This window comes from Frankliniella occidentalis, unplaced genomic scaffold (genome assembly GCF_000697945.3).
Source record: "Frankliniella occidentalis isolate FOCC.00 unplaced genomic scaffold, Focc_3.1 Scaffold45, whole genome shotgun sequence".
NCBI classification, from domain to species: Eukaryota; Metazoa; Arthropoda; class Insecta; order Thysanoptera; family Thripidae; genus Frankliniella; species Frankliniella occidentalis.
Genome location: NW_026267175.1, coordinates 1,085,909 through 1,097,137, shown reverse-complemented (window position 1 = coordinate 1,097,137; position 11,229 = coordinate 1,085,909). Strand labels below are relative to the sequence as shown.

The 11,229-nt window shown below is 54.1% G+C and overlaps 1 protein-coding gene across 2 annotated transcripts in view; it reads right to left on the bottom strand.

Moving 5' to 3' along the window:
* LOC113208343 (hemicentin-2-like) overlaps window positions 1-11,229 on the bottom strand; it is a 158,181-nt gene that overhangs the window by 3,962 nt on the left and 142,990 nt on the right. For both annotated transcript variants that reach the window (XM_052267043.1, XM_052267042.1), the window contains exons 4-5: window positions 11,007-11,140; window positions 6,670-6,862 (exon numbers count right to left, since the gene is read on the bottom strand). In XM_052267043.1, the coding sequence (XP_052123003.1) occupies window positions 6,670-6,862; window positions 11,007-11,140 (327 nt within the window). The remainder of the gene's footprint in view (window positions 1-6,669; window positions 6,863-11,006; window positions 11,141-11,229) is intronic.

Sequence of the window (11,229 nt, the reverse complement as noted above, 5' to 3'; positions counted from 1 at the left end):
CCCCCCCGCCGAGCACCAAGCGCGAGTGTGTGTGTGTGTGTGTGTGAGTGTGTGCCGTGTGCCAGTACGGACTCAGTCACTACTTTGGCCCGTCAGTCGCAGACCTCGCGCGAACTGCAATTTGCGCCAATTTGTAGCAACAAGGTTGGGAAAGGGGGGGGGGGAGGGGTCGCCAAACTCCCCGTCGTGTCGTTCAGGCTGGCTTCAGATCCCCGCCCCGCCCCCACTATTCGGCAAGCGGTCCGGTCTCTGTGATTGTGAAGTAGTGCCAGTGGCATTCGTTTCGATTTAGAGTTCTCCCAATTCGCCCCCGCCAGCCGCCCGGGTCGCACTTTTCGGCACGAAGAGAGGAGGGAAACAGCGAGACACGGAGAAGGGAACAAGAAAAGAGGAGGGAGGCGGAGGCGGGAGGCAAAATCGAAAAATAGGGCGGCGGCGGGTCTATCTTCTCTTCCGCTCGCTGCCGCCCCGACGGACGCTGTAGCAACAAGTGCTGACCGCGCCTCGTGATTAAGTGCCGCCAGTGACATGCAACCTGACGCCCCCACCCCTCTCCCCCTCCCCAATCTTGCAAACGTATCGAGTGTCGGAGCGCGTGCGAAAATTATGAAACAGCCTGTTGTGTGTGTTGTGTACCGCCACCGCTAGGCAAGGCACTGCGCGTGGAGGACGCGCTAAGCTGATCTGTTCGTGTGTTTCATCCACCGTTTCAAAATTAGCCACCGGGCCGTTCGAGGGACCGTATGCGTTTTAAAAAAAAAGGCAAACGAAAAATAGAATTTGCGTTTTTTATCGCGAAATATATCTTTTGCAAGCTGCCATGAATGCCATGAATGCTAATAAATAACAGCTAGTGTGCTAGCTGGTATATTAGGGATCGTCCAGAAAGTACGTTCGTTTTCCTCTGATTCATTCCGCAAATTATGGGAGCTCGGTGGCTGCGAGGCGCAGGGTAGGCCACCCCGCAGTGCGCGCACGCATTGCAGGCAAGATATTGCCTACCCAGTAGGCGTTATGAGAGCCTGCTCTGAGGCTGAACTTGGCAGGTTCGTGTTGGTGAATGACGAACGTACTAACTGCATAATCCCCAATTCGTTAATAACCGTTGATTAATGCAATGCTGAGAAATTCATTGCAACATGTTGAAATTTATTGGTGGGTATTCTAAAAAGGGAGCAGCGCATGGGGTACCTTGTATGTACCGTGGACGCGATGGTATTCTGACCTTAAGCCTTTAAGCCCTCAGAAATGTGGGGAAACTATTGCGTACTCGACGTGTCAGCAGGTCTGGAAACAGTATGTAAACTGTGTTCCATTCAGAAGGAAACACTGCTGGTCGTGGAAAGTTCTCCTTCGGTCGGCGAGTCCCTCGGCGTGCGCGGTGCGTGTGCGTGGATTGTGGTCCCCCACCCCCTCTGCCAGCGCTCTCCGACGCCTTTCTGCCCTTGTCCGACCTCCCCGCCCCCTTCTTTCTCTGTCTCTCATGCGGAGCGTGCAAGCGGGTCCCTCGGCGTCTAGTAATTAATCTGAAAATTTAGCTCGACAAAGTGTGCGTGCCCTTTTGCGAATGTGAGGGGTGAGGGGGTAAAGGGGGAGGGGTGAATTGGGCGAGAGACTGGCTGACTGGTACTATGTTGTTCTTTACTGCCTCCAGCAGGAGTCGTGAGGACAAGTCTTTCTTTTAAACGACGCGATGTTTATATGGCTCGCGAAGAGGAGAGAGGAGGGGGACAAAGCGAAAAGTGGCAGCGCACCCTGCTGCGCCCGTACAATATTTTTGGGGCGTTTATACTGTCGTTATCCATCTGGGCACCTCTGTGCCACTACCCCGCATGATCCTCGCGCCCACACAGTCACCAGACAGAGTCACGCACACGCTCTCACACACACTCTCACTCACACACATTATCGCAAATCGAGGGAGCGCCGCGGAGCGAGGTGACCTTCGGGACTATCGACCGTCACACGAGCGAGTCGTGAGTAAAATACAAGGCGGCCCCGGCGGCGGCATGCGCGGGTGGCGCGGCTCGGTACCCCAGACCCATAAATAAGGGAAAATACCTGACGCGCGAGGAGGAAATTTTCACTCCTGGAGAGGCGCCGTGATATTATAATAGAATCGAGGAATGCGCTGCCGGGGAAGCGGCTCGACAAAACGCGCGGGGTGAGGCTCGGGATAGAGTGCAGGCGCGCAGAGCAGAACGCCCGGCCCGGCATCACGAACACGAGCCGTAACAATCATCGGCTAATGGCAAAAGCGGGGGGCCAGGATAGAGCGCAGAGAAACTTTTTAACCGCGCCAATAAAATGAATTTCCCCTACAAAACACTTCGCTTATGAAATTCCTCCAAAATGCGCCATTGCCCGTACACCGCTCCCATTACAATGGGCGGCCGTCGTGTACCGCACTCCTCCCCGTAGCTACCGCCTGCCCCGCCCCGCCCCGCCACCTCGTAAACTCGGCGAGTCATGCGCTGCAGTCTGCAACTCCACCGCCCGCCCCACTCCAAACCACCAGCGGCGTTATATGCTGCGACCTTCTGAGGAGCAGAGAAGCCTTTTCTCACCCCACCCCACCTCTACCCCAGCAACCCCCGACACCCCACCTGACCCCGCCACTACTTCCAAACTCACCCCGCGAGCAAACAGCCCGGGCCGCGCCATTACACTACCCCACCCCACCCCGCCCCACTGTTAAACGCCCCGCCGCTGCCGCACCGACCCCATCAGCGCGTACAACACGTTAGGTAGCCCCGCCACCGCACTCCTCGAAGAATCACCGTCAAAAAAATGAAATGCTTCGCCGAACTCGTTATTCACTGCAGGCACTCCGACGCGAGAGAGAGATAGAGAAAAAAAGAAGGGTGGAGAGGGAGAGCGAGGGGGAGAGTTATAAACCGTCTCTCTTTCACTTCACCTCCACGACCGCCCTCTCCGCCTGCAAGTCCAACCTCAACCCGCGCACGGAAAGGGAAGGTATAGAGAGTCCTTTTATGGCCCTCTGCCCCTGCCCGCCCGTCCCCGTGCCCCAACCCTCAGTCCCGCCCGCCCCACCCCCCCCCGCCCTGCCCGCCCTTCGGTTCTCCTGATATCGGTACGGCAGACCATTTATCAGGCCGCGGTGGCCATGCATCATTTATCGTCGTGTTTTTCCGTAAGCCCCGCGAACAATCCACATGCGGCCCCGACCGCGCCGCGCACCGCGGAACACCACGAGACACGTGTCCGTCCTACTCGTGGGACAAAACTGTCCGCGCGCCGTAACCGGAAAGCAACAAAAACGAAAACAATTAAAAATAAACAAAAACGAAACGACTTACATGGAACAAAACAGCTTGTAAGTGGTTGCTTGCTTTGAAGCGACCGAAAAACGCGAAAACGTGGCCCCCGCTGCGCTAAAGCAGCTGAAAGACACTCACTGTACGGGAAAGCCGCTTCAGCTAATTCTCGGCAGTGCTCGCTCGCTCGCTTCTCTCTCTCTCTCTCTCTCTCTCTCTCTCTCTCTCTCTCTCTCTCTCATTCCCTCTCACACACTCCTTCCTTCCTTCCTGCCTTGACTTTGCCCCCTGGAGGGAGATACAGATGACGCCGCGAACTGAAAGAGAAGTCACTACTAAATAATGCACACGGCTCACTAGCAGCCGGGCCGGGGCCGGGCCGGGGTACACGGGCCCCTGGGAGGTAGACTCTCCTGTTAAACACAAGGGTTCTGCGGGCCGGCCCACCTCCCTGGCGCTAGCAGCGCCAGCAGCAGTGAGACTGGGCTGGGCAGGATCGGGGCCAGACTCGAGTGCACCGAGCGCGCGCGCGAGTGTGTGTGTGTGTGAGAGAGAGAGAGATAGAAAGAGAGAAATAGAGAGAGAGAGAGAGAGTGAGACGGAGCGGAGGCCGGGCGAGGGGCGAGGACTAGAGTGTGACGTCGACGCTCTGTTGACACTAGTGCTTCTATCTGAAGCAAGCCATCCCGGGGAGAAGCTCGGTCCCTCCTCGGAGCCAGTAGTGGAGGGGGCAAGGAAAAGGTTTTCAGCTACGAGATAAAAATCCCCCTCCCGATAAATAATAGCGGTACAGCGCGAACCACTGCATGGTAATGATCGCGTGCTGCACCGCTCCGCTCCTCGGGAGGCACTCGGAGGTAGGCACAACCGAGCTAAAATAAAAAAGAAGAAAAATAGCAGCACACTTCACGACCACTCGGATGACTAATGGAGGCTCCTCGACCAAACTAATTTCTTCATGAATAAAGACAGTTGTTAAAAATTGAAAACGGCTGTTCTAGCTTCAACTTTTCTTACGTTAGTTTTTATCAATTGTGTGTGTTTTGATTTGTCCCTCCTATCGTTAGTACCATCATTTCAAAAGTATGATTGTTTGGTTTTGGGTTGTTTGTTTGTACCCCGAATTATTTTTACGGTAGAATGTGTTGCTTTATATGACGGTGTGAGGATATATTAAGTGCTTCAACATCGTGTAAAAATTATAATACAAAATCGTGTGATTTATAAAAGGTAACATCCATAACAACAAAAGTTACATGTAGTAGGAGTAGCAGCGGTACTCTTGGCAGCCTTGGGCAAGAATCCGTGTTTCAATCAGGGGAAGCAGCATAGCTACCGGGGCGGGGGCGGGGCAGGAGCGGCCGGGGCGTGCTTGCCACAACCGTGTAGTTACATAGAGTTTGGTCGGGGGAGCGGAAGGGGCGGGGAGGGCAGAGCTGGGTCGTCCTCGCGGAGGGCGTGGCGGGGCGTGGCGGTGAAGACGCGAGCCGTCTCCGTGGCGCTGTCAGAGACTAGGACGTGTCGGGAATGGTGCTAGCGGCCGCAACCCCGCCCCGCCCCCTCACTACACGTCTCCGGGCCGGCGGGGGGCAACGCCAGAGGCGTCCCTATTGATGGTGGTGACGTGGGCGCGGGTGACAATAGGAGTGACGATCACGGTGAAGCTTCATCCCTTGTCGCCCCGTAAAGACAATAACAAACAATGACAGCGGAACCTCGGTCTACCAACAAAGGCCAATGGCATTAAAAGTGCCATTGGCCTGCGGCGTAAATAATTTCAGTGCCGATGGTGATTCCTCTTTATTGATTGCAATTGAGTGATCTGCACATTCATTGGTGTTGGGACTTCAGCGGACCCACCGGCCAACCGGCAGCACCATCATTCTCACGGGAAAAATATGGCGGTGCAAATAAGAAAGAAAAAGGGTGAGAGACAGAGAAAGGAGAGAGAAAGAGAAGGGGGTGGAGCTAGAGTTAAGAGAAAGTGGAGTAGAGCTCGTGGGAATGGGAGATGTATGGTCGAGATGCAAGCCGCCATACTGATGCAACGGTGCGCCAAAGTTGACAAACCAAACAAGCAAAAAACAAAAAAAAACAACAAAAACGCGGGAAAAGTTTAAGATAACCTGGCGGGCGAGGAGGCAAGGCAAGGCACAGAGGGGAGGGAATGCGAGGTAGGGAGAGGGGATTTGCGAGATATATCGGTAAAGAGAGGACTTCGATGCCTCGGTGATGGCAGTGAATGGCTGGCTGATTGCACAATTGCAGCTTAATGGTGGTGTGGGATGGTGCGGAGGGAGGGTGAGGGGAGGCCTCGCCTCGGCCCCATTCGAGACCACTGCAGCGTTCATATCATAGCTGTTGATTCAGTGGAGCGCTGCTGCCCGCCCCGGCCGAGGGGAGGTCATGCAGGGGGCAAGCGTGATGGCGGCTTTCCGTTGTCAGCAAAAAAATAAAATAAAAAATAAAATGAAAATAAATGACAAACGCGCATGGAAAGACTGAAAGGCTTGGCGGCACAAAGTGGGCCGGCCTGGGGCGCGCAGGTGGCTGCAGGGATGAACAGGTGGTCGGGGGAGAGATGGATTGATTGGGACTTGGCGCCGCTTGGCGGCGGCGGCCTTGTCCGGGCGCCCCTCCCACACCACTCCCTCTCGACCGGAGCGGAGCAGAGCGGCCGTGGAGGACCGTGCCAGACCAACAATTATCTTTGCCACGGGCGTTTCCACAGCTGAACGAAAAAACACAATGTAAAAAAAAGCACCCTTTTTCGCTTCTCCAGTGTACTTCTCTTCTGGCAGTGTTGGCCACGTAGCTCGAATCGAGTGTCCTGGGATCAAGAGAGCGGGCTGGGCGTTGGCATGGCGGGGCGTGGTAGGGCGTTGGTGCCCCACACGCATCAGTATGCCCACCAACGTCCCACTCGTCTCCGAGGCCGGGCAGGGGAGGGTAAAGGGGTGGGTAAGAAGAAGAAGAAGAAGAAGAAGAAGAAGAAGAAGAAGAAGAAGAAGAAGAAGAAGAAGAAGAAGAAGAAGAAGAGAGGGGTGGAGGAGAAAAAGGCGAGTTTTGAAGGCAGCAGGGCGGCCCGCCGGCGTGGGCCGGGCTATTCACGGCGGCGTGGCTCAAACTCAATTATAGGAGGCGAAATGTTGTTTCCCTCCCAGTGCTCAGGGGCGGCGGCTCGGCTGAGCCTGGCGGAGCTCTCCCCAGGCTGGGTAATGTAAAGAGAGGCAGGTGCGGCAGGTAACGGCGAGGCAAGAGGCGGTGAAACCAAACCTCGAGGACATTCCGGGCCCCTCACGGCTGGCCGCCTCCCCAAGGCTGAGAGCCGCCGCCGGCGTGCACGGCGTGCACTTCCCTCCCCCCTCTCTTTCGGGCACCCAACACCCACCTGTGATCTCCTTCCGCTGGATGTCCACGTACTCCAGCGGTCCGGTGTAGGGCGGGTGCGAGGCGACGCACGTCACCTTCACTTCCCGCGCCTCCTGCCGCTCGTCCAGGGGGTCCATGACGAGCGACAGTGAGGATCCCGATATCGAGGACCCCACGGGCTGCACCCAGGTCACCACCTGGCTCTCGTCCACCTGTGGGCAAGCAAGCAAACGACGCGAATAAATTACTAAATTTGAATGGTAAATGTACGACACCTTCTATGGAACATTTTCCTGTGCCCGGTCCAACAATTTCACACTGGAGCCCGCAAGCGTTCCCTAGATCCAGGGAGCGCTTGCAGGCTCGAGCCTGCTGGAGCGCACTGGAGCCGATACTGGAGCTGATTTGAGCCCACCAGCGCTCATTGGAGGGAGCCCAGGAGCCCGGCAACCCAGCAGCCCCGGCTCCACAGCCATTCCACATATTCCTCATTACGGGCCTTATGCCTACTACTGCCGCCGCGTGCTGCTGCCGCTGCGGCTGCCACCCCGAGCCAGCTCGGTCCCGCACGGCCACGCGGACAAACTTTCCTTATTAGAAAGCAAGTTCGTTTCGGTTGCTTTTCTGCACCCAAAGCAGCAACAGCTATGCCGAGCTGGCAAGCCGGCGCCTATTGTGTTCTCTCTCTTTCTCTCTCTCTCTGTCTCTCTGTCTCTCTCTCTCTCTCCCTCCTTTTCGTGCCCCCTCTCGCTCTCCATAAATCCCCGGCATCTCCACTGCTTTGCTGCGACGATCCGTCATCATCTTGTTGAGAAACTTTGGACTCAAGGACGATGAAAAATGGGCCAAGGCACGTGGTGGTAACGGAGACACCGCGACTGTGTGTGGGTGAGCGCGCGCGAGCGAGAGAGAGAGAGGGGGAGGGAGCGGTGGGTGCAAAGGGAGAAGAGGGGAAGAGGAAAAGTGGAATCTTGAAGGAAGGAAAGGACGGCAAACACGGAACAAAAGAAGGGAAGGAAGAGAGAAGCATCCATGCAAAATAGTGAAGGGTGGAATACCTTAATTTTCTGCAGTTTGTACCTTACGACCCGGAAATCTAAGATGTATGCAGCATGGCAGCTTTATGGACGTTTACTATAACAGAAGTCTGGCGCAGTTTTAACAGAAAATGGAAGGGGAATAACAGTGGCAGTCGCCCCCCTCCCTGTCAGCCCGAGAAAGCCACCTGAGAGGTCGGCAATTCACTGTACAAAAATCGTGTACGCATTACGCAACCCACAGCACTTCACCACCCCCTGTCAGCTGCATAAAACCGCGCCTGGCAGGAGTAAGGGGTCCTCCACACATTACGTCAAGCGCTTAAAAGTACTTTCGTCGGGAGCAGGGACATGTCGTTGCAATTAGTAGGTCCAAGTGCAGGCCAGGGCGGAAGCGGGCTTGGTGAAGGTAAATTAGTAAATTGTCACTTCAGTACCGACACGCATAAGAACGGCGGTAATGACGTATGCGCCTGCAGAAAAATGAGTTCTTCGCACAAGTAAATTTTGCATTTGCCCTTAAGTCCAAAGTGTTTTGTTTTGCCAAATTTGGCACATGCATGATCATGATCTTCTTTAGTCCATGCAAGTCAAACTATGTTTCAAGAACAGCGCATTCCGCTAAAGAAATGTACTCAATATGCCTGTTCTAACACGTACACATAAAAAACGGTTCGTCTTTTCGGGACAAGTTTTTGCCATCATCTAAAGAACACCAAAAATTAGCAGTCTTCTTCTCAAAACGCAAAATATATGCGTTTTTTTGGCATTACGCCTTAAAACGCCGACATTTTGGCGTTCATTTGGGGACGCCAATATTTTAACGTGAAAGACGCTGTCCAGTTGTGAGAGTGTAATAATGTGCTAAGTTTATTGGAGACCACGACATGCTCCGCGCAATTTCACAAAATGAACACAAAATTTTTCGGTCGTGTTGACGAAACGATTTTTAATGGCTTAATGTCAGCCGTTTTTATCTAGGTGTGGTGTGCTTGCAAGTTACGCCTACAAGAGTGCTCTGAACTGTATGCGGTGGTAGGGACAGCATGCATCTCAATGCATGTTGCACGCACATACATCACGCAATGCATGTTATGTTGGGTTTTCAGAGTGTTCGAAGTAGTTAAGTTTGCCATTCTATGCAGGCTTTGTAAACGTTTTGAAGTTTGTGCGCACGGTAAAAACAAAGTCTGACTTTCTGAGGAAAAGGGAAACCCGCGTAATTCGGGGAAAACCCCTCAGATTACCTGAGTAGAGTTTTCTGTTTAATTTTCTCAGAAACAACAGACGTATTATTTTCACCGCGCGCGGTGCACAGCTACCCCGTACCATACCCAGCCCCTCTCCACGCCCACGCTCGGGCTGCGCGCTCTCCGGAGCCCCCTACAATCCCCTTCCTCTTTGACAGGGCGTTCGGTGGCGCCAGTGTGCGACCCCGCTGCAGGCGGCTCCCGTGCGAGGTCCGAAATAGCAGGTTTTATCGAATACCCTCCGGCTGCCAATATTTGTACCACCCGTAGCCCCTGCCCCACCCCACCCCGCCCTGCTTCCGCCAGGCTTGCCCTTGGACCTGCTAACGGCAAGGCGCCCGCCAAAGCCACGTATACACTGCTCCCGACAAAAGAACATCATGGAACAAGAATAAAAAAGGCATTTCCACAAGGAAAAAAAAAATAGGGAGAGGCGTGCGTCTAAGACGCCCCGTATCGACATGAGGCCGAGCGAGCGTCGTGCGGCCCTGCGGCCCCGCCCTTACGCGCCCGGGGGCTCGCGGTCGGCGTGTGTTTGTCTGGGAGCCCCACAGCACTCTCCGCGAGTCCCCGTCTCTCTCGCACGCCGTCGGATGGGGGCTATATGGCCGCACCTTCGTCACCCACCTGTTTGTCCCTTAACAAGATCCTCTGCCGAAGGGCCCCCGCCCGCCATCGGCAGCCTATAGAGAACCCCTTCCTTCCACCTCGACCTCACCAATCGAATCTGACGTCCTCTTAAAAGTACCCTCGACCCGATAGAATTGTATCTATCTGGCAAACCAAAAGAAAACACAAAAAACAACAAAATAAACCCAAACCTGCTCATATATATGATAAACAGCAACGACAAAATATCCTCGCCAAAATACAACTGCTCTGGAAACGCAAGTGTGTGCATGTCGCTCACTTGTAGGTGTGTGAATATCCATTCGTACACTTACGGGGGCAAACGTGTGAATGTTTCCTAAAAAATTCACACGTTTACCCCCCTAAGTATAAGAGTGGATATTCACACACCTGCAAGTGAGCGACATTCACACACTTGCGTTTCCAGTGTGACCATGTAAACGACATCCGCCCTTATACAGTACAAATTCACCAGTGATTCTTAAGTCCCACGTCCAGGGATCATCCAGAAAGTACTCCCGTCATTCGCCGTCACGAACCTGATAAGTTTAGCCTATGCAAGCCCTCATGGCGCCAGCTAGGTAGGCAACATCATGTCTGCGGTGCATGCGTGCACCGCGGGATGGCCTACCCCGAGTCTTGCAGGCGCTGAGCTCCCGTAATTTGCCGAATCAATGTGAGACTAACGGACGTACCTTCCGGACGGTCCCTTGGTTCCCTTGGTCTCGAGGGGTGTGAAACTGAACAAAAAGAGTGCATATGATTGCGTCGCCCCCATGCAAGAAAGTCCGTTCTACGACGGTCGCCCAGAGAATGTCCTATCTACAAGCGTCGTTTGGAGAATGTTCGATCTGCATTAGCCCGGCTGGAGAACGTCCGAAGCAACATTTTTGACTGTTTTGAGATATTGATGCCATTTTACGTATCTCGCTAGGTTACATAAAAGGGCACCAATATCTCAAAGCAGTCGAAAATGTTACTTCGGATGTTCTCCAGCCGGGCTAATGAGATCGGACATTCTCCAAACGACGCTTGTAGATCGGACATTCTCTGGGCGACCGTCGTAGAACGGACTTTCTTGCATGGGGGCGACGATTGCGTCTAGACAATCATTGTTTCAGATTGTGTATGGTTGTGTAGATGATTGTCTCTGAATCTTTCAGATTGCTAATTCTGAGTCATATTTTGGAAAATTGTGTCAAATTGTGACTTGATTGCCACACCCCTCGCTTAGTCCGTGTATAAGCCACGGCGTAATTTTTAGGAAAGAACAAGGAAATTGCACGAAATAATCTTTGTAACTAACTATTTGCAATCCATGTAATCCAACTCCATTCAAGTAATCTTGTCTGTACGTTCAAAATGTAGTGGTGGCCCCCTCGAATATTTCACCCGTCAGCATTTGCATTAGGCCAGGGGGGAGGGGGGGGGATACTCACAGGGATGTCGTCTAGCAGCCAGGTGATGGCGGGCGGCGGGTGGCCGTCCACCGAGGTGCAGTTGGCGCTGACCCTCTGGCCGGGCGCGTAGTCCGTGTCCAGCCCGGTCACCTTGGGCGGGCTGCGCTGCGGCTCTGAAACAGGTGGGGCGCCACAGTTACCGTCCGGTCCAAACGCACATGAACCCCGCGTTGGACCACACGCATTTCCTGTCTCTAACAGC